We start from the raw sequence: 22,914 nt of genomic DNA on the forward strand, positions 1-22,914 counted from the left end.
TTCGTGGACTACAGCATCCGAAGAAGTGGGCTGTAGTCCACGAAAGCTTATGCTCTAATAAATTTGTTAGTCTCTAAGGTGCCACAAGTACTCCTGTTCTTTTTGCGGATACAGACTAACACGGCTGCTACTCTGAAACCTTTAAAAAGAAAGATCAGCTATTTTATGTGCTTTCTTTATGATTCACCATGTTATACTTAAAAGAAATCTGTGACATTTATATTGAACTACTTTCACTATTTCAGAATCAACTTCCTGGCAACAGAAGTACAGATATTTCAGTAGATATTTCAGTTAGGACTCAGCAAGTTTGATATCTAACACCAAAGCCTGACCTTCCAGACAGGAACAGCTAAGTTGCAAGCACATCAGCCCACAAATGTCATTAATGAAATAGCACTGTAGGTTCGGTTTGTCTGAAGCATATGACAAGTTGCAAATACTTACGGCAATGCTGAGTTAATAAATAAGGATTTTTACACAAGAATGGCCAGCAGACAAGGATTTAGAATAATCAGCTAAAATTGCTCATTAGCATCTTTACTAGGGCTTTTCCTCCAACTTTTCAGGCAAAATTTTTAACAGGCTTTCTGAAAATGCACCCAAAAACTTTGCAAACGTATTCATTGGCACTGGCAAAGCATCCCTTTGATACTTGCATATGTGTATTTTTGCTAACACAAATATCTTAAAATTTTTGTAGGCCCATTGAAAACATGCAATCCCATCACAAAACGCTTTAGTAGGCATTCAAAATACTGACCATTTTCATACAATTATTCCCTCAAATCCCTGACTATAACTGCAGTTGTCTTTTTAACATCTTGTATTAATTGCTTTGCCCAAATTCAGTCCAAATAGATGTAATTTGTCATTACCAGTAGCCTAGACATGACTGGTTGGGAGATCAAACCCTTAGCAATACAAACAAAATACAGATTTATTGCTGGTTTTGCCCATTTTAAAATATCTGTTTGACATAAGGGGATCACAGTAAACTTTTTACAGTGACAGGATCTTCAGCCATTTCTGTTGTTCTAAGATGCTGAGGAGAACCATGGATTTGGAGGCTGCAGAATCACAGATAGGCAGCAGGATAGCAATCACAGTCACATCGATTACAAAGTAGTTATTTACAGCAGAGCTATGTAGTGCAAAAACTGATGCAACTACAAAGCAGTTTGGCTCTGATTGGGTTCTGTGGAAAGTAGCTGCTAAGAGAATCTACCTACCTACCTTAGGTACTTACATGACCCCATTACCATAATAGCTGAGTGTTAATATACTCATCCTCGCACACACTGTGAGGTAAGGCAGTGCTATTATTTCCATTTTACAGATGGGGAACTACGGCACAGAGAGGCTAAGTGTCTTGCCCAAGCTCACACAGGAAGTCTGTAGTGCTCCAAGATTTCCCAAGTCTAAAACTAGTGTCCTAACCACTGGACCATACCAGATTTCAAAATGGAAAACCTGGTGGGCGCAGGGTTGAGGGCACTGAAAGCTCTACATTCCTTTCCAGTCAGATATCACCTTACCTTTCAGAATAAGAACTGGGACACGAGGCAGAGACAGGCAGGTCAAGAAAGAGAAAGAAAAAACCCACACAGAGTATTTACACCTCCATATTAAACTTCACTGTTTTCTTCCAGCATCACAGTTTCCATCCTATTTATCATGGACCAGGCTCCTTTCTATTTTTAAATCTCCCCACACTGCCTGTCTGATCTCTTGCTTTTCTCTCCCTTGTGTCTCTATAACCTGGTATCTCCTGTTCTTCTGAATTTTCTATTCTCTTGCATTTTCTCTCATTTCTTGTCCTTTGCTATTCACTCTTCTTCTCCAAACTAATGCTGCATGTGTGCCCCTCCTCCCTCTCTTTTCACCTCTCCCACTCTCTCTCATTCACCCTTTTCTCTCCCCTCAGTGCCTTTCCCAATCAAAATGTCTTCCTTTATCCTCTCCAAAACCAGCACCGCTCCTCCTTACCCATCACCCTCCCCACCCCCAAAAAAGGCTACTGCCTTTCCTCCCTCTGACCTCATGTCTGACCAGAGGCTTGGAAGCTCAGAGAGGAACCAGGTGGAGGGGCTTGGAAGCCAGAAGAGCAGCCAATATGCAAAGGGTAGGCAGCAGAAGTTACGTTCTTGGCTGTACAGGTGACTGGGTCACCAGATGCATGGGCACAACAGTGCAGAGAGAGGCAGCAGGGAAGGGGGAAGGCAAATTGAAATAAAGCCTACAATCCTGTAAATCTTCTCCAAGAGGCTGGGTTAGCCCAACACCTGAGTGTTAAACATGTCGTCTTTTTTGTTCAAATAAACAAGGAGAGCTTTCATTTGCAGTCAGTGTGTCAGAGTATGTCAAATAATCACTGTGACCAGAGCTCAGGTACTAACTGCATTAAAATAAATTGGGAGGGAAGAAATTAGTGTAAAGCTTTAAATGTATAGCCATACCAGCAGGAAGACACTGAAGAAAACAGCTGTAAGAAGTTACCAAGTACCAAAGGTTTTTACAGAAGATACTATGGAAGCAAGATAATCGTTCCGTGGATCTATCAAAGCTCTTGAGGTTTCTATTCAGTCAAAACAATAGAAAAATTGTAGGAAAGAGCTACTTTATATGCATGGAACAAATAAAGCAAGTGTGCACAACCCCAGAGGCTATTTGCCAACCTGTGCTGTCCTGTATTTCTAATGGAACTGAAGTTACCATGGCTATTTATTTTCAGATTTCTGCTCCAGGAGCAGCAGCAGCTGTGAAGTTCGAAGGAACGTGAACAGCTCTGTAAATAATGTTGGGTGGTTACCAGCAGAGGGAAAACGTCATTCTTTGAGAGTATGACACAAGAGTGGCTCCCTCCCATACATGAATTTCTTGTTTCCACTTACCGGGGGATAGATGCATTGGCGGGAGGCCCACTAAATCAACCACAGATCACTCTCCCATCAACTCCTGTACTCAACCGGAACGAGAAGTGCAAGGGAAGTCGACAGGAGAGCATCTCCCGTTGATGTAGCATACTGTGGACCCTGCAGTAAATAGAGCTAAGTATGTCGACTTCAGCTACGTTATTCACATAACTTAGATCGATCTCCCACCTTAGTGTAGACAAGACCTTAGTAATGACTTGTTGTTGTGGGTTTTAAAAATCAAACTAAACCAATCTAGAATTCCTACGACATTCCTCACTTGTCACAATCTTTAGAAAGACAAGCAGCACAGGCTCAAAATGTGATCCCTTTGAATGAACATGCCATTACATACAAACCCCAGACATACTTGCCACTTCCCTTTTTTCCAGCTTAAACTCTTTCCCAATCTTAAAATATGAAATTGGAGATAATGAAAAACTGTTTCTTTTACAAAAATAAAAACTTATAAGAAGTTTATAGTGAGATGGTATTTCACATCTTTATTTATATGGCTTAATATTTCCACAGCACAGAGCAAGTATAAATTTTACAACCTTTATCCCTCTCCATGACTCTTTTGGTTACTGTAAAAAAAATAGCTAGAGAGAAGCTGAATACTTATTTTTTATAATTAATTTTGGGCGTTAATAGAATCACCAAATTTGCCTTACTGTACACACATACACACACACAAACGTACCATATCAAGAGAAAGAGAAAAGACATACAGAGACACATAGATGCCACGCAAAGGTACCAAACAGGTCCACAGTATAGATTTGTAGAGTTTCTATATAAGTCCTGCAAAGACTTACACACAAGCTTAGCTTTTATGCATTGAGTAGTCCCACTGAGGTCAATGGGTCTGTTCACAGTGCATAAAAATTAAGCAAGCATACATCTTTGTAGGTGCAGGGCCTACATTTTTATGTTGTTATCAACATTCCCTGTGTTCCTCCTTTTGGACAGAGTGCAATTCCTCAATTCCCATCCACACCTCTTTCCGCCCCGTCAGACATTCCCTCAGCTCAACACATTCCCTCAATATTACAAAAAAGGAATATTTACTTACAACAATACGAACAAAACTGGACAAAGAGAGTGAACACAGTATGCATGAAAACCAGGAAAAAGAACAATGTATGTGAACCACAAACCTTAACCCTAACCCTATCTAGAACATGCAGAGAAACTAACCTCTCCACCTATGAATAACACTCCACCCCAACAGGTCCTGAACCAAACAGGATCCAATAAAGTGTATGTCTGCATTGTTAGAAGCCTGCAAGAGTCTTGTAACACTCTAATTTCCAGTGCCACTCAGAGCACACAGAGCTCTAGGCAGACGTCAGGCTTCCCTGGTTCAAGTCCAAACCCCAACTAAACTTTCTAACCATTTTTCTTCTCCCCAGCCAGAACCCTCTTCCATTCCAGAACCCCAATGCTCCCCATGGTCATCTGCTATGGTAACTCCCGAAGTCACTTCTAGCATGCATTTGGGTGCTTTGGAAACCTGCATTTTCACATAGTCCTCCTTCCCTCCACCCCAGTACTGAACAGTACCTGAGAGGAGAGGCATGAGATCCAGTTGCAAAGATGCTATGCCACACTTCTTTGTCAATGCCGCAATCAGGGTCTGTGCATTGGACACTTTACGGTTGTTCTGCCTTCGTTCTTTAAGAGCAGGGCCTCTTTTAGGAGTAGAACTTTTCCTTTTACCTGTTGTTAGAGGTGAGAGAGTACTCCTTTAAGATTAAACAGGGCGAAAAGTTACAAACTTACTGGAATGGGTAGCATAGCCTGGTAGTGGCCAGAATGTAAGACTTCAACAATGTACTCTAACTCTAAATTAAGCAAGTGATTTAATACACTTGATAAATCACTTCTATAACCTACTTCATACTATATATACACACAAAAAAACTTATGTTAAAAGAATGTTAAGATTTTGCAGTCAAGCACTTGAAAGTTAGAAAATTAGTAAGGATGCCTGTCTAATCTTAATTCGGCCCCCTGGTATGTATGTTTAATGATACAGTCCTTAATTACATTATCACATACTATTTTTTCCATAGGACACCTGCCTCATTCAGTGCACAGAATAGACCTGCTCTGGGAATTAGTCAGGGTTGCATTGTGATGGAGGCAGTCTGTAGGAACCTTGTCTCATTTGTGGTGGAAGGTGTGTAGTGAATGAGGAAGAGGACTGCAGGAAGAGAAAGGATGGTCTTGTGGTTGAGGCAGATGAATGGTGCCTTGGAATGCTTCTCTCCCTGCCACTGAGTTCCTATGTGATACTAGGCAAGCCACCTACACCAAACTTTTCACATATGGTCATTAATGTGTGCTCCTCTTTTCTGAGTGCACGGCTTGAGATCCTGGGGTCTGGTTCACAGAAGTGCTGAGCACTCACAATTGTGACTGAAGTCAATGGGAGCTGGGCTCTGATCATGTAACATGCTGTATAATGCTTACTATTTGCTGAATAATGGTGGTGCTACCTGTAATAAAGGGAGGGGGCAGGATGATCTCATGGTCCAGGTTCTTCCAGCACAGGATTGGAGCCAGAAGAACTGAACTGTATTCCACGCTTGGCCAAATACGTCCTCTATAATTGTAGGACAATCACTTGACCTTTCTGTCCATCAGTTTCCTAATTAATACAATAGGAACAATTATCTCAACCCCTTATCTCAAAGGGGTGTTGTGAGACTAAATTAATTCAATCCCTTGGACTATATGTATTATGGGAGATGTGTACTGCTATATGCCATGATGCTGCATCAGCTGTCAACAGGATCAGCATGTTACATACCTTGAATGCATCAACAGATCCTGAAGGGTCCCTTATGGCATCTTTTACTGCCCACTCTTTGGCCATACATAGACATGCAAACAATGACATCAGCCAAGAATGAGAAGAAAAAATATCACAGCAGGCCATGGTGCCCCATTCAACAGCATGGACCAGTATTGGTAGGGTAGAGGACTACACCCTGTGGCCTCTGGTGGCCAAAGAGAGTGTAGCAGACATGGAATGACAAAAGCTGATTGCCTAATTTCAGAATGAGTATGATTACTCTAGTGCCAACATTACTACTTGTATTTCTAGCCACTGCTATAAGGTACATTACCATAACAGTTGAAGTTTCAGAAGGGAGTCAATTAATTAATTAATCCTCACAACACCCCACGTGGAAAGTATCATCAGCATCCTTGTTTTACAGCTGCAAGATGAGGAAACTGAGACACAGAGAAGTTAAGTGGCTTACTGAAGGTCACACAGGAAATTTCTGGGAGAGTTGGGACCAGAATGCTGAGCCCACAATTCCTAGTCCTGTGCCTACACGACAAATACATCTGTGCAAACCTATTACACAGACAGAATTTCATGTTCTATTTATCTTTTAAAATCTGATTTTAGATAATATTCAAAAACTTACTACCTTTTGGATCTTTTTTGTCTGTGTGGTCTGCTGCATTTTCCAAGCTGAACTTCGTTTTCTCTGGCTTTTTTGGAATCACATAATCTGAAAAGCCAGCAATTGTATTCTGCTTCAAATAATTGCCCTCATTCAGGATTTTGTCTCTGTTAGAAAGGATACTTCCTGAAACACTAAAACGACTTGAAATGTGTACAAGAAATAAAGAAAAGAAAAAAAGATACTGTTATATTTGGAGAAATAGTTGTATGTTACACTTCAATGTTTTTTAAAATGGCTTATCTTCCTTGATAGTGAGAGTGGGACCAATTTTCAAACGAGGTCTCCAAAACGATAGAATGCTCAAACCTTGCATCCGAGTCTGCATTGGCACGTACGTGGACTTATGATAGTGCATGATGCTAACGTGCCCATCTCAAGTGCTAATTTAATTATCCAAATGCTGGCTTGAACATCTTATTTAGGCACTTAAGTTTGAAAAATGGGCCCAGTATATCAGAGGATAATCACTTTGTGGAATGGCCTTGACATTGGCTTTGTAATGATCCCATACCAGATTCAAATTAGTGACAAGAGGGACAGAGCTTGTCAGCCATTTTCATACTGTACCTCCACACTAAGTCACTTGCAACCAGTCAGAAGATGTGTGCAAATTCCTAGGCACTGGTTACCATGACACTTCAAAGGATTGGCGTGGGCCTGCAGCACTTCATGTTGGCATGCTTGGGACAAGTTCCAAGAGACAGAGGATGAAGATCAAACACAGTGGTTGGGAGCAAGCATGCCCACCCTTACCCCCAAAAAATTGATGGCAACTTCTGTGTGTGGAGATGGCATTGAACCAGAGGGTTGCACTCGTTTTCACTAAATGGAGCAGATCACAGAGGTACCCAGCTTTTAATACAGTGTGATTGCAGTGACTACAGGTCCCAACATGCAATGCTACATTTGAGCAAGACAAGTCTCCCTTCACTTTAGTTGATATGGAGCACTGAATGCAGAGATCTGCACCTCTATATAATTGAGGGGATTGCCTGAAATTTCTATTACAAGAGCTGAATTTTGGCCACTGTGGAAGAAAAGGGACCATACTTAGTTTATATTTCATAATGGTCTTAATGGTCCACATAGGAAGGACCCAATCCATTTGTAGGTCCAACGGAGGACTTTTTTTCCGTATAGGATGCAGGCTGAAGCCATTAATCTAAATGTTTATCAAACAGTGCAATGAGAGACATAAAGGGAGTTTGTGTATTGTCCCCAAACTTGAGAAAATGCTAAGAAAAGGTGTGAGAGCACAGATATATTTCTCCACCCTTAGCAGCTGGTACTGATGAAAATTCTCTATCACTTAGTATGGAAAGGCCAGATGGCCCAGCATGCGTTTCAAATAAAACCCCAAGCCTTAAAGAGTTCAACAGACAGAAAATGAATGAAAAGCTGATCAAAGCAGACAGGTCATAACCATACGTTACTACGGTGATGAGGACCATATAAGTACCTGGACAGACACATCAGCAAACTTCCTCCTAGTATCTATTACAATACCTTAAATAAATAAATTTAAGTTAATGGAGATATCCTATCTCCTAGAACTGGAAGGGACCCTGAAAGGTCATTGAGTCCAGCCCCCTGCCTTCACTAGCAGGACCAAGTACTGATTTTGCCCCAGATCCCTAGGTGGTCCCCTCAAGGATTGAACTCACAACCCTGGGCTTAGCAGGCCAATGCGCAAACCACTGAGCTACCCTCCCCCCTTCATATTACTTTGCCCTTGAAGCAGGGCCGGTGCAACCCATTAGGCGACCTAGGCAGTTGCCTAGGTTACTAGCATTTGGGGGGCGGCATTTAGGGTTATTCGGCGGCGGTGACCGCAGCGGCCGAAACTTCAGACGCCCCGGTCGGTGGCGGCATTTAGGCAGAGGGAGCTGGGGCAGGGGGGCACGGGGAGGGCTGCCTGCAGCAAGTAAGGGAGGGGGGGCGGCACACAGGGGAACTCCCTGCCCCAGCTCACCTCTGCTCCGCCTCCTCCCCTGAGCACGCCGCCCCGCTCTGCTTCTGTCCCTTCCAGGCTTGCGGCGCCAAACAGCTGATTGGCGCCGCAAGCCTGGGAGGTGAGAGAAATGGAGCAGCGACGGTGTGCTCGGGGAGGAGGCGGAGCAGAGGTGAACTGGGTTGGGGAGCTGCCGCATGGCTCTCCGGGCCGGGGGGAGCTGCCGCGGGGGGGGGGGGCTGCGGTGGGGGGGAGCGCCTTAGGGCGGGGGGGGGGGGGGAGCTGCGGGGGGTGGGGCGGAAAGCGGCCGGGGGGCGCGGGGGGGGGCCGCAAGGTGGAAGTTTCGCCTAGGGCGCGAAACATCCTCGCACCCGCCCTGCCTTGAAGATCCTCAAAATGAACGACTCTATATGTGCAAAGTAGTAGTAGTAATCATATTGTTGCTATACTATACCACAGCTCACACTTGATATATACCTCAATAATTAAGTACTTTGCTGGAAAGTTTCAATCTGCTATGTAGCAATTATTTGAAAAACGCAGATAGCAATTATTTTACAGTTACAGGAGGAAGGGGCGGGAGCTTGCACAAATTCCATGTTTATTAATATAGTCTCTCTCCAAGGATATGTTGCAAAACCCAACGTCTACTCTGAATATGGCAACAGACTCAAGAAATTTAACCATATGTTTAATTGTAGGCACATACCTAGTCCGATGATTTCTAAGCCACATTTTCATAGCAAATCTTTGAATGATGGCTAATAATACATTGAGTACAGTTAATTCATTGACAACAAATGTATTCTGAAGTTCTGCCTTTTCCTCTCTACTCAATATGGAGGAAGCAATCCAGGAGATAGTTGACAGAGATAACAGAATATGAAAAACAACAAAATCATGCTACACTTTTCAGTATCTTAGGGCTTAGCCTTCCGCAAGTACATAACAACCTGATATCCAAGAAGAAACAGAGATATTGCATAGTCTATTTCGTAAAGAATCCTGCCAACGTTTGGCAGGATTTCACACATCAGGACAGCTCAACACACTGTAGGGTTCTCTGCTTTCAACAGCACCAATTGCTCACAGGTATCATCACTTTGCACATGCTCAGCCTTGGAAAATTCTACTCATCCCTGACCCATCTATGGTGGGTGAGTAGATTTTGTGCCAGGGCAGGTAAGCTTCCCTAACAAATATACAAATCTGCACTTGTGGATGATTGCAATATGCATGCCAGGTAGTTTGGGCCTAGCTCTACCCCTTTTACCAGCACAGCCACCTCTCCTCAGGCCGTGTGGCAAGAAAATTCTTACACATTAGCCATGTCCCTATATATTTCATACCCTGGTATTACTGTGTCCCATTGATTATCATCATTCTACCAAGTTTCTGTGACGCCTATTATATCAATATTCTCATTTAATACCGGACACTCACGTTCACCCATCTTAGCATTTAGATTTTTTTATGTTTGTATACTAGCCTTATAAAATTTGTCAATATTCAGCTGTCTGCCTTCATGTGATGAAACAGAATGGAACTCTTTTCATTTGACTGTTTCTCTCAGCTCCTACCTGTACTGTATCAACTTCTACCCTCTCTTCTTTACTAGAATAGAGCATGCTCTTTAATAAATCTTCCCCTGAGGGATGTGTCTATCCGAACCATGTTGACTTTTCCCCAGCTTAGTTTAAAAACTCCTCTATAACCTTCTTAATTTTACATGCCCGCAATCTGGTTCCATTTTGGTTTAGGTGGAGCCCATTCTTCCTGTATAGGTTCCTCCTCTCCCAAAAGGTTCCCCAGTTCCTAATGCTCTGAACACCATTGTCTCATCCACACAGAGACCCAGCAGTTCTGCCTATCTAACTGGCCCTGCTGTGAAACTGGAAGCATTTCCAAGAATGCTCCCATGAAGATGCTTGACTTTAATCTCTTACCTAGCAAACCACATGGAGCTCATTTCAGGATGGGAGCTTAAAATTTCAAACACAGAGACATTATACATGAACAAAGCTAAGCAAAAAAATGTTGCTGAGCGTTTGGACAGTGGGTGGGTACATAATAGGAAGATTTTAGTACCAGTGGGTAGGTTGGTTTCATGCCAGAGAGGCCTAGGTATGATGGAAGAAGCTTACATTTAAATATTGTTAGTTTTTATGATATTTTGTGAAGTTCTTATGAGTTAATATGAGCTATTAAAATAAATGAATTAATAAAAAATGTAATTCATCCCCTGTTCATGATTCTCCTGGGGAGCCATATAATACCAACAGCATGAAACAGATCTCACATATACACTTCTGCTTACTAATGCATAGGTCTGTGTACAGTTGCTTTGTGTCAGTTTTGTATCTTTCACACACAGGCACAGCCAATGGTAAGCCACAAAATACAGTGGCCTTAAGGCTCTCAGAAGTTTAATAGGGAGCCATATGATTTATTGGTATGGATTTATCCTGCATTATTAGTCATCAAAGAACAATAGCTTATGACATTCAGAAGAAGAGTGATAAAATTCATGAAATATGACTGGCTGCATGAAGTTTTTCAAAATCTGATATAAAGACTAAGTAAAATTGAATTTATATCCATGTCAGTCAAATAATAATTATGCTGTACAAAAGCTGTAGCAACCAAAAAGACTAAAGGAAGGGTGGCTTACTGGGATCATTACCAGTGAACCAATACTGGAACATCATACATTGTTGCTTGAAAATAGTCTACACAATAATCAGGACAGTAACATGCTAGATTTCCATTTAATTCTCATGAAAGGGAGGCAAATGTCTAATGTGACTACACCTTCAACTGGCTGTGAAACTAACTGTTCATTGAAATAAACTGGCTTTCTAAAGCAAGACAACAATCTGGTTATCAGCTCTGCAATGCAAGAAGCTTTGAAAATCTGCTAATGGCTTATATGAAATATACTTTTAAAGAGAAACTACCATATTTGGGGGGGAGGAGGAATTCAAACTTGCCTCTAATTAATGTGAAATAGTCTAGACAAACATTCCCCCCCAAATGTATAAATGTTACAGGAATAAATTGACTGTGAGCCAGAGGGTTATTATGGCCATTCTCCATGTATAGATCAGTCCTCACAATGCTAGGGATATGATAGAATGTGAATACATGCAGGTCTCACTGAAATGAATCTAGGATTAAAAAAACCTCCCAGATTACTGACATATAAACACAGCGGAGATTCACAGAGGTAACTGAAGAAAGGAACAAAATCACAATTTTTGTCCACATTAGTCTTTAAAGGGAAAACTTGCTACAGGAGCAATAAATCTGATTTTTTTTTTTGATTGGCATGATTAAGAAAAGCATAGCATTGGGTGTCTATAGATATACTTTCTATTCCTAGCTCTGCAACAGACTTTCCGTGTAACTTCAGCAAGTTGTTTAATCTCACTCTCTGCCTCAGTTTCCCCATCTATCTCATGGGGATTCATAAGGTTAACTCAATGGCTGTGAAGTCCTTTGATATCTTTGAACAGAAGGTATTATACAAGTGTGAAGTCTATATATTAAAATCTCAGTTAACCTTGCACAAACGTAGAGATTTTTGCATAATTGCAAACGACTCTACCTGAGACATTTTGGTTGACTAAAAAAAAGCACCTAGTAGAGAAACAGTTTACTTTTTTCTTTTTAAAGCATACCTAATCCTATGGAATTCTGAAGCCACAATCCACCTGATTTATTACCTCTCCTGGGAGAATTCTCTTTCATCATGTAGTTTGCCTCAGATTCAAAAGCATCAATTACACACTTAAAGTGTGATTTAAGCATCCAAAATAATATCAAGTTACCTGATTAATGGGACAAAAACAAAGCTGAGAAACATCTTCAGCATCACAGAGCAAGTTTAAATTCCTATAACTTTTAGAATTTATTACATCAGCAGTAAGAGAGATGGCTCATGGTTTAACTTAGTATTATACAGTTACTTAGGTGGGCTATCAAAGAATATTAATACAAAAGTAAAGCTATTTGATGGTTTCTGATAGCTAATTCTTTCAAAACACTGGCACAAAACTTAACTATTAAATAATAATTGCTATTAGGTAAATGTATGCATATGCCCTATTTACTATGTTTGTAGATGGATCTATCTATAAATACCAGGGCTGGCTGTATCTTTTTTTTTTTTTAGGATTCTTCAATCACCCTAAAAATAATTTCACTGCTCACTTTGGTTTGTTGTTAACAGCCGGTCCCCATTTTCACAATATAAAAGCTACAGGTCACATTCTGCCTTCTATTATACCTGTAAACCCTGAAGTCAATGAAGCTACACTAATAACTGAGGGCAGACTATGGCCCTGACAGTTTTAAAACTTGGCAGTTTCCCCTCCTCTCCTATTCTAGCTGAATATTAACTGCAAACACAGTGAATCAAGCTGCTTGTCTAGAGGTCCAGACAGGCAGCTCCGAAGCAGCTAATTCTTTGGGACATGAAGAATCTTTAGTTTATCCTTGCCATTAAATCTTCCCACCGTTCCCTTCTTCTCTCGGAAATGTAAATCTCAGTGGTCCCAGTTCTACAGTCACTCTATGAGGGATAACTGAATTGGAGAAGCATCCATGCAGTGACTAATGAATCAGGGCCAGAGTTGTGAATGTGGAAGCTATGCATAGCTATGGCACTGCATAATAAATAGTAATAGTCCACTGCATGGATTCACTGTGGAACAAATCTTCCCCTGAGAGGCCCCTACCTCCACATTTGGGGTTATAAAGTCAGGACAAAAATACACACACACGCAAAAACCACCCCTCCAGACACACACACTTCATTTATTTCTGATGTTTAATAGGCTGGGTATACAAAACTAGAGGTATTGTAATAGGAAGCCTTGATTATTGCTTTTTTAAAAAATCAGTAACAGAGCAGTGGAAGTAAATGACAAGCATAAAAATGTAAAGCTCTTTGGGATGCTCGGATAGAAGATGTTATAGAAATGTAAGGTGTCATTGTTTCTAAGTCCTGATGTTAAGTATTGGAAGAGAGATTGTCAGAACACTTGCCTTTGAGCTACAAAATCTTCAATGACAAAGCTCATGGGGGGGGGGTAGAAGTAAACTATCACACTGGGAAACCATCAGAACAATTAAATCTGAACACTGCAAGTAATAAGATGGTAGTTTTATCTGCCCCAATGAAAGAAAATGAACTGCTTTGAAAAGAGCTTGAAACATAAGAACATAAAAACGGCCACACTGGGTCAGCCCAGTTGTCCATGTAGCCCAGCATTCTGTCTTCCAACAGTGGTCAGTGACAGATGCTTCAGAGGGAATGGACAGGACAGGGCAATTTATTGAATGATCCTGCCACTGTCACCCAGTCCTAGCTTCTGGCAGTCAGAGACTTAGGGACACCAGAGCATTGTGCTGTGTCCCAGACCAGCTTATCTAATAGCCATTGATGGACCTAGCCTCCCAGGAACTTAGCTAATTCTTTTTTTAATCCAGTTATACTTTTGGCCTTCACAACATCCTCTGGATATTTGTTCCATGGGTTGACTGTGCTTTGTGTGAGGAAGTATTTTCTTATATTTGTTTTAAACCTGCTGCCTATTAATTTCATTGGGTGACCCCTGGTTTGTGTGTTACATGAAAGAGGAAATAACGTTTCTTTATTCACTTTCTTCAGACCATGCATGATTTTATAGGCCTCTATCATATCCCCCTCAGTTGCCTCTTTCCAAGATGAACAGTCCCAATCCTTTTAATCTCTTCTTGTATGGAAGCTGTTCCACACCCCCAATAACTTTTGTTGCTCTTCTCTGAACTTTTTGCAATTCCAAAATATATTTTTTGAGATTGGGTGACCAGAACTTAATGCAGTATTAAAGGTGTGGGCGTACTAGAGCTTTATAGAGTGGCATTACGATATTTTATCATATTGCCTATCCCTTCCCTAATGTCTCCTAACATTACATTAGCTTTTTTGACTGTTGCTGCACGCTGAGCAGATATTTTCAGGGAACTATCCATGATAACTCAAATATCTTTTTCTTGAGTGATAACAGCTTATTTAGACCCCATCATTTTGTATGTAGAGTTGGGATTTTTTTCCAACGTGCATTACTTTGCATTTATCAACATTGTATTTCATTTGCTATTTCGTTGCCCAATCACCTAGTTTTGTCAGATCCCTTTGTAACTCTTTGGAGTTAGCTTTGGACATAACTATCTTGAGTCGTTTTGGATCATCTGCAAACTTTGCTACTTCACTGTTACCCCTTTTTCCAGATCATTTGTGAACATGTTGAATAGCACTAGTCCCAGTACAGATATTTGAGGAATCCTGCTATTTACCTCTCATACCGCTGTGAAAACTGATAGTTTACTCCCACTCTTTTTTCCCTAGCTTTTAACCAGTTACCAATCCATGAGAGGACCCTCCCTCTTGTTCCATGACTCCTTACTTTGCTTAAGAGCCTTGGGTGAGGGATCTTGTCAAATGTTTTTTGGAAGTCCAAGTACACTAAATCTACTGGATCACTTTTGTCCACGTTTGTTGACCTCCCCTGAAAGAATTCTAGTAGATTGATAAGGCATGATTTCCCTATACAAAAACCATGCTGACTCTTCCCCAACATATTATGTTCACCTATGTATCTGATAATTTTGTTCTTTGCTATAGTTTCAACCAATTTGCCTGCTACTGATGATTGGTTTATTGGCCTGTAATTGCCAGGATCACCTCTGGAGCATTTTTTAAAGAAATCAGCATTACATTAGCTATCCACCAGTCATCTGGTACATAGGCTGATTTAAACACTAGGTTACACACCACAGTTAGTAGTTCTGCAGTTTCATATTGGAGTTCCTTCAGAACTCTTGGGTGAATACTACCTAGTCCAGGTGCTTATTACTGTTATCAGTTTGTTCCAAAACCTCCTCTTCTGACACCTCAATCTGGGACAGTTCCTCAGATCTGTCAGCTACAAAGAATGGTTCAGATGTGGGAATCTCCCTGGGATTTATTGGTGGATATATTGGAAACAAAACCTGATCTCCCCACTGCAGGCAGAAAAGCATATAAGAGGTGGGCCCATCTGTAAGCGTGTAGAGAGCTTAGCCGGGGCTCGTCTCTCTCCGGGGTGGCGGGGAACTACACCGCCTCATGAAACTCGGAAAGATGTCTTGTGGGGAATTAGTTCGGCCATGGGAGTCTTCCTCTGCGGCCTTTGTGAGGGCAGAAATAAACACAGTGAGTCAGGCAGTCAGGCCCTCAGGCAGGGGCTGAGCAATAACACTATATAATAGTAAGCCCAGGCCCACCGTTTACAGTACCACTGGAGAGTTTTGCTGGAATCAATTTAAGAGAAGAAATACAGCATTCAACTGTACTGTGGCTATTATTCTTCCTGGATACAGAGGCTGTGCATGGCATAAAATGAGGCAAGAGGGAAGTTTCCTTTCAGGAAAGATACATTCTTTTCCAGATGTGACCAGGGCAGCAAAAAACTTTGGTGGTGGTGATGGCACAATTTGACTTTTTAAATTCCATATGCTCATCTCAATAAGCACAGAGGGTGTTGTCAGCTTGTCATGACCTAATTAAAGAGGATTTTAAAATTAATTTAATTTATTTCGATGCCAACTTTTTTTGCACATTAAGTTAGGAGAAGCTCAAGAAGGGAGATGCTGTGGCTGCCCCAAGTTACAAACAAAACTTAACCCCTACAGAGGTAAAAAGAACCAAAAAGGTTTCACTATCTTTTGGGGCTTTTCTTCAGTTCACTCTCTAGGCCCTGTTCCAAGCCCCTTTCTGGGCTACCTTTTAAAGTCTTTTCCCCTTTTCCAGTATAAAGCCCTGGGTCACCAGGCTGGTTCCCCATCATCATCATCGCCTTCACTGATGCATGTCATGTGACTCCCACCCCTTCCCCCGCAAGGTCAATGTCCTGCTCTGTACAGCATCCTGTACATTTATCACACCAAACAGTTAATAAACATCATGTGGCACAGTCCCCTCAGTAGCATCTCTCTCAGTCAGTGTATAAACTGGGTCTAACCCCCTACTTTCCTGGATTACTCTCTACCCTGTCAAACATTTTAAAGGTGACCTGCAAAGATACTAAGTTTTGCCACCTAGAGGCAGTAACAGTCCAGGTGTTAATGGCATATGCGCTATATTTTGTATTTACATAGCACCTTCCACCAAAAGGTTTCAGGGGGCTTTACAGGCATTATGGTCAAAAGCTGGTCCTGTTGAGTCAAAGACAGAACTCCCATTGACTTCAATGAGAACATGATTTTGCCCCATTTAACTGAAGTGGAATTTTTATCCAATATCAAAAAAGAAAAAGAAAAAAACAAAGAAAACCCCTCAAGCTCCTGCCTATTTACACAAAGACTGCTGGCACAGTGCTGCAACCATACCTAAGTATCAGTTTAGTATATTTGGGGATGGTGGAGCAGGAGTCAAAAAGAATCACTCTCTCTAATAGATTAAAGGGGACAGAAACAGGACAGTAAGAAATTGGGAAGGGACTTGCCTCCTTCATCCCAAGCAGTGTCTACACTTATAAAAGATCAAATCATGCTGTGAAAACTGATCAAACTTAACCGTTGCGATTTGGGAAGCTCTGGCATTACAAAGCTCAGGTCTGTTACTCCAAGAATCAGCCTACAAGTGGAACAGCTCACTGCGTATCATAGGGGTATGGTTCAGCCAGTCATGTGACTTTCAGCACAAAGTTTTGCAATGAAACTCAGTTTTTAATCATTAATGTCCATGCAGACATAGCAAAATGTTTTGTTTCCTGTTTTTGTAAATTTCATGGATATACATAAAAAATGTTTAAAAATGAACTAATTTCCATATTCAAAATGGAGCAGAGTTTCATATAGTTTAATAATGAAAGATTAATACAGCCTTATTGCAGAGTGAATGATAACCCTTATATATATATATGGAAAAGAGCAATGATATATGCTAGGGTTTGTTTTTTTTTTAATCGCTTTTCGGGTCTATGAGCTAGGATGTGAAAAAATTATCTAAGTTAATTCAATTTATTCTCGTTGGGGTTTCATTTTTCAGTCATCAAATTTATTTTGAGAAGTATTCTCACACAGCTCTGGAGAGTCAATGGAGTGCATTAACTGCAGACTTCCTCCCACTACTGAAATACTGGTTAGAAAACCCTTGAGACTCAAAGCTAACAGTCTCTATGAATTCATATGCAGTGCCAATGATGCCACTTAATTTCTATTCTGCTAAAATGCACATGGGAGATTAAAGAACTTCTGTGAACTGTTCAAGTCTGATCCTGAAAACATGCATGTTTGTGCCTAACAATCAGAAAAGTAATTTATGCCTGAATAAAGAAGATTTCTACGTAGATCAATCGGTACTAAAAGTTGAATTTGTTTGAGAGGTAAACTACTTTGTACTTTCAACTTTTTAAAAACTCTTTTAAGTCATATATTTTTTTAAAAACTGTCAGAGTATGTATGCTGGATATTACTCGAGTTCATCGAGTTCATAACTTCCTGCAACTGTGAAAATTTAAATAGATCAAAATAGAAAAAAAAATGCTTAAAAATAAATATAAATATCTGTCAATTATAAAAATATGAAAATTGAATACTGCCAAGCCAAAATACACTGTAAATGGTTAGGAAGTACCTATTTAGTCTACAAAGCAGGAACTCAGAATTGTTAAAACAGAGCAAAGACAGCAAACCAAGAAGCATTAGAGAAGTTGCAACAAGAGATTAAACACAAATAACAGCTTATCAAAACTTACTATAAAAGTAGCTCAAGGTTATGTAACAAATGTTAGATTTCCAACAGCTCAAAGCAATGTACTAGAACATTTGGAACACTGGCATATTCAAAGCAAGGTACTATTTTTTTAAATACAGGGCCAATCATTTCATTGTTAAAGATGCTGGCCCTCTCACACAAAACACCATTTGAAATAAAATCAGAGCATTTTGCTTGCATGGGCAACACAACCTTGTTTTTGAAGTTCTCCATCTCTACAGAGATTTGTGATATTTTTTATTCTGTATATACAGCACAAAATCAGTTGAGTTGCAACCTATACTTAGGGCAGGGGTCAGCAACCTTTCAGAAGTGGTGTGCCGAGTCTTCATTTATTCACTCTAATTTAAGGTTTTGCATGCCAGTAATACATTTTAATGTTTTTAGAAGGTCTCTTTCTATAAGTCTATAACACATTACTATTATAGTAATAGTAAACTATTGTTGTATGTAAAGTAAATAAGTTTTAAAATGTTTAAGAAGCTTCATTTAAAATTAAATTAAAATGCACAGCCCCCCCGGACCGGTGGCCAGGACCCGGGCAGTGTGAGTGCCACTGAAAATCAGCTTGCATGCCGCCTTTGGCACGCGTGCCATAGGTTGCCTACACCTGACTTAGGGTATGTCTACACTGCAGTTAGACACCCACATCTCGCCTGTGCCAGCTGACTTGGGCTCCCAAGACTTGGGCTAAGGGACTGTTTAATTGCAATGAAGATGTTCAGGGACCTCCCACCCAGGGCCGGCTCCAGCGTTTTTGCCGCCCCAAGCTGCAGGGAGGGGGGAGAGGGAGGAGAGGGGGAAACCCGCGATCGGCGGCACTTCGGCGGCAGCAATTCAGCGGCAGGTCCTTCCCTCCGAGAGGGACCGAGGGACCCGCCGCCGAAGAGCCGGACTTGCCGCCCCTTTCCGTTGGCTGCCCCAAGTACCTGCTGGTGCCTGGAGCCGGCCCTGCTCCCACCTCGGAGGGTCCTAGAGCCCAGGCTCCAGCCCAAGCCCAAACATCTACACTGCAACTAAACAGCCCCTTAGCCCAGCTGGCATGGGCCAGCCACGGGTTTTTAATTGTGATGTAGGCATACACTTACGATATGTCTTACACTGTACACTCTACATGGCAGTGTGTAGAGTACATACACTGCACCCCCCGCCATCCCCCATAGCATAAGTATAAATACCAGTGTAGATGGCGAGGCACTGCTTAGGCAACTAAAGTAAAAACATTTTGAACCCTGTGGGTATGAACCTTATATGGCTCTCTATATGCCCAAGCAATGCCTCCCCCATCTCCACTGCTGTTTTTAGCAATTTAGTGTTCTCCGGCAGCTCCCTGCTGTCTGAGCCTTTCACTAACATGTGTAGCTACACACCTCAGTGTGGATGCAGCCTGTTTTGCACTGCGGCATGTAACTACACATATCCTACATGCTGCCAGTGGGTTGGCAGTGTAGATGTAGCCTTACAGTAGTAACCCATGCTAATGAGTACGGTTCCTAATACACATACATTGCTCAGAAGAGTCTACCAGTAGGGTTTGCTCTAAAGCCCATTGAAGTCAATGCAAGTCTTTTCATTGACCAGGCCCATAATCTTGGCTGTGTCAGCAATAAGGAAAAGAGTTCTGCATAAATCTTGCAGATGAAGACATTCCAAATGTTGTGTGATAGAAAGTAAAATGGTCTAAGAATCTGATGACAAGATATATTGTACATATGAACATGGGAAAGATTTTTAGAAAAAAGGTGAAAACCCTGAGGAAGTCAATAAAAAAATGCAACAAACTGTTTTGTTTTTAAGATGTTGAACTGGAAATGCACTCCATTTGTTGAATTATTTTTACTTCACCAAAGTGCAAAGCTTTCATTTAACAATGGATATTATGGGACACAGTCAATTTGATTTCTTTTAAATTGACTAATTTTTAAAAAATTATTATTTCCACTGCCCTGAACTCTATAGGCTTTTGTAAATTTTAGGATGTTGCATGTTTATTATCAGGAAAGAACATTACTGATAATTGCATCAGACTTCAAAAACTATTCAGCAATTCTGAGTCATTAAACTGACAACATGACAATTGCTCTTGTAAATAAAGCAGAATTTAGCCCATGAACTTCTTAGTTACAGCAATGTAAATCCAGAGTGATTCCCACTTGTTTCAAGGGAGTTACCCAACATTTACACCAGTGTATCAGAGCAGAATTTGGCCTTGTAAATATCTGTATTTACAGAATTAATCTGTTCAGCTCACAAGTCAATGGTGCTTATTATTGTATACAAGACTTTCTGCAAATAAGTCTTAATGTTGTTTCCATCCTCACCATTTGAAAAATGTTCTTCCAAATGGCATATTTCAGTACTAAACAGTTTATGTAACAGAACAGAACACGAATAAAATAAGACAACTGAAATAAAGTTCTTTGCATACTAAAGTTAGGCATATAGCCGAGAAGAGACTGGGATTTATAGCACTGCATTCTCACAAACAACAGCTGTCCAAACTTCTCACAATTTCACCACAATCTCACAATAAAAGACCCACCTGACATATTCAAAACAACACACTGAAACCAAGGCAAAAGCTTTCGCCTTCTCAGCTTCCACTCAGTGATCATCTATTTCCACATACTTGGCCACCATGTTCCACGTTCTTGCCATTTCATCCCATTTTCTCTCTCTTGCCAAGAGCCGTTATCACATTTCCTAGTGCAAGCATCTAGTTTTATTCACACTGCCTAATTCTGGCAATTCTAAAGCCACTGGACTCAGTTGAAAGGAAAGTAAGTGTCTGGAAATAAACAGGTTGATAATTTTATAAAAGTAACACGTTTGTATTTTTTGTGAAAGGTACTTTCCCCAAAATAAACCACACATAGCTTGATATTTTGGTCTAAAGGGCGTTTTAATTATGCTGTTCCTTTGTAACAGTTAATATAACTCCAACATATGTGAAAGCAAGAAGTCAGAGTTAGCAGACCCTGAAATCAGAGCATAACCATGACAACCCTTAAAAAAACAGCTGCTTTCAATTTTGCTTAAATCATGTGAGCATATCCCAGGACAAGTGTGGTAATAACCCTCCTTGGGGGTAGTCAGAAGGCATTCTTACCTCACTGAAGGAAAGTCATCTGTCCTTGAGGGAGGAAGTAAAGATTGGAAAACAGAAAGGGATGCTGGTGCCTCATACAGTTCAGCTTCCTCCAGTAAAGACTTACTTTCCCCTGAGGTAAAAGAAGTTTCCCGTTTGTTACTAATATTTCCTTTTTCAGGGCATCCCGTAAGACTAGTCAAAATACAACTACAAACCTCTCAGAAAACAGAAAAGTATGTTACCTACAGTAGTATTTTTGGAGTAGTGACATGCCTAGTGTTGAATAGTGTTTGTGTTTAGGTCAGTACTGACTTTGCTGTCGGGATCTGTGTGTGGAAATTTGTGTATACTAAGGGATAATATATTCCTTTTTGCTTATTTATGCCAGATGTTACTTTATTTTAGTCAGATTTTGTCTCTGATATTACAGCTAATATTTATACAAGATGAGCACACACGCTCAATATTATTGGCCAGATCCCCAGGCTTTGTAAATCACCATAGCTCCATTGACTCCACTGCAGCCAGCTGAGGATCTGGCCCTGCCTGCTCTCTATGTACTATCAGTATGGTACAGTATGTCTCCTGAGCTGAGAATTCAATGAAGATTTAATTAAAAGATAAAATAGAGCAGGAAATTCAAAAAGTTGCAATTTATTAAAGAAAAAGTATTGTGCAATTTTAGCAGTGAAATTCTGCATCCTTGATGTTGGTAATTAGAGCAAATTTCTAATTAAATATGTGAGGATATTCTACCAGCTACGCGCAAAACCCTGCCACCACTGCCTGGAGGAATTGAGCAAGGAAGGGGAGTGGAGAGGTACTGGTTGCATATCTGGCACAAGAGCCATTCTGCAGCTACAGGAAACAGGCAGGTTGCAATGTGCTGTTTACTGCTCTACTGAGTAAGAATGGCCCAGCAACTGGCACTTTGCCGAGCTGGAGAAAGCCCACTTGGAGACTCAGTGTGTGGACTGACACCGTAGCTGGATGCAATCCCAAGTGCTCTTGAGCAGTAGGGCTTTTAAAGGTCACACACTCTTTTCTCCCTAGTATAGTGCAAGGCAGGATTTAGCCTTAAGAGGGGAGAAATACATTTGAGTGTAATATTGATATATACCTACAGTCATGCTATAGTGTACCACCCTCAGCCAAGCTAAATCATCCTCCTGCAGGAGGGGATTACTCTTAGCAAAGGACTCCCTAACAGGAAGCCTAGGCTGTACTGTAACTTACTAGAGAATCTATCTGTGCCAAGCAAAACCTTAAGTCCTAGCAATAGGCACACATGCTTCTTGGTGACAATAAGATTGTTCTGTGTTGTTGGTTACATATAAATAATAACATATTTACAGCAACATTATACAACAGTTTATGGCCAGAAGTGCAGAACTCTCTATTTAGCTGAAACTGGAAGGGAACTCATTTAAATAAGAAAAATGCAATTGTCCAAATGGAAACCGGCCAAGACACTGTAACAAAATCTACCTGCCGCAGGCAACAACTAGATAATTTACACACCTACGCAGATAAGAAGCCAGAATTCTCCTTCCATTCCAAAAACACAGGCTTCTACCACTTGAATTATCTCCCTTGCTGGTCAGAGTAAAAGGTCCATTAGCCTCTATGTGCATCAGCCACTAGATGGCACTATTGCCAACATA

General features: G+C 40.9%; 1 protein-coding gene across 1 annotated transcript in view; it reads right to left on the reverse strand.

Annotated features, from left to right (window-relative positions):
• Positions 1 to 2,720: 2,720 nt before the first annotated feature.
• The window catches only part of LOC117880035 (uncharacterized protein KIAA1257-like), a 39,831-nt gene continuing 19,637 nt past the window's right edge, over positions 2,721 to 22,914 (reverse strand). Inside the window, exons 6-9 of the mRNA XM_034775692.1 lie at positions 21,269 to 21,380; positions 6,365 to 6,543; positions 4,482 to 4,637; positions 2,721 to 2,788 (exon numbers count right to left, since the gene is read on the reverse strand). Of these exons, the coding sequence (XP_034631583.1) occupies positions 2,721 to 2,788; positions 4,482 to 4,637; positions 6,365 to 6,543; positions 21,269 to 21,380 (515 nt within the window). The remainder of the gene's footprint in view (positions 2,789 to 4,481; positions 4,638 to 6,364; positions 6,544 to 21,268; positions 21,381 to 22,914) is intronic.

This window comes from Trachemys scripta, chromosome 7, assembly GCF_013100865.1.
Source record: "Trachemys scripta elegans isolate TJP31775 chromosome 7, CAS_Tse_1.0, whole genome shotgun sequence".
NCBI lineage: Eukaryota > Metazoa > Chordata > Testudines > Emydidae > Trachemys > Trachemys scripta.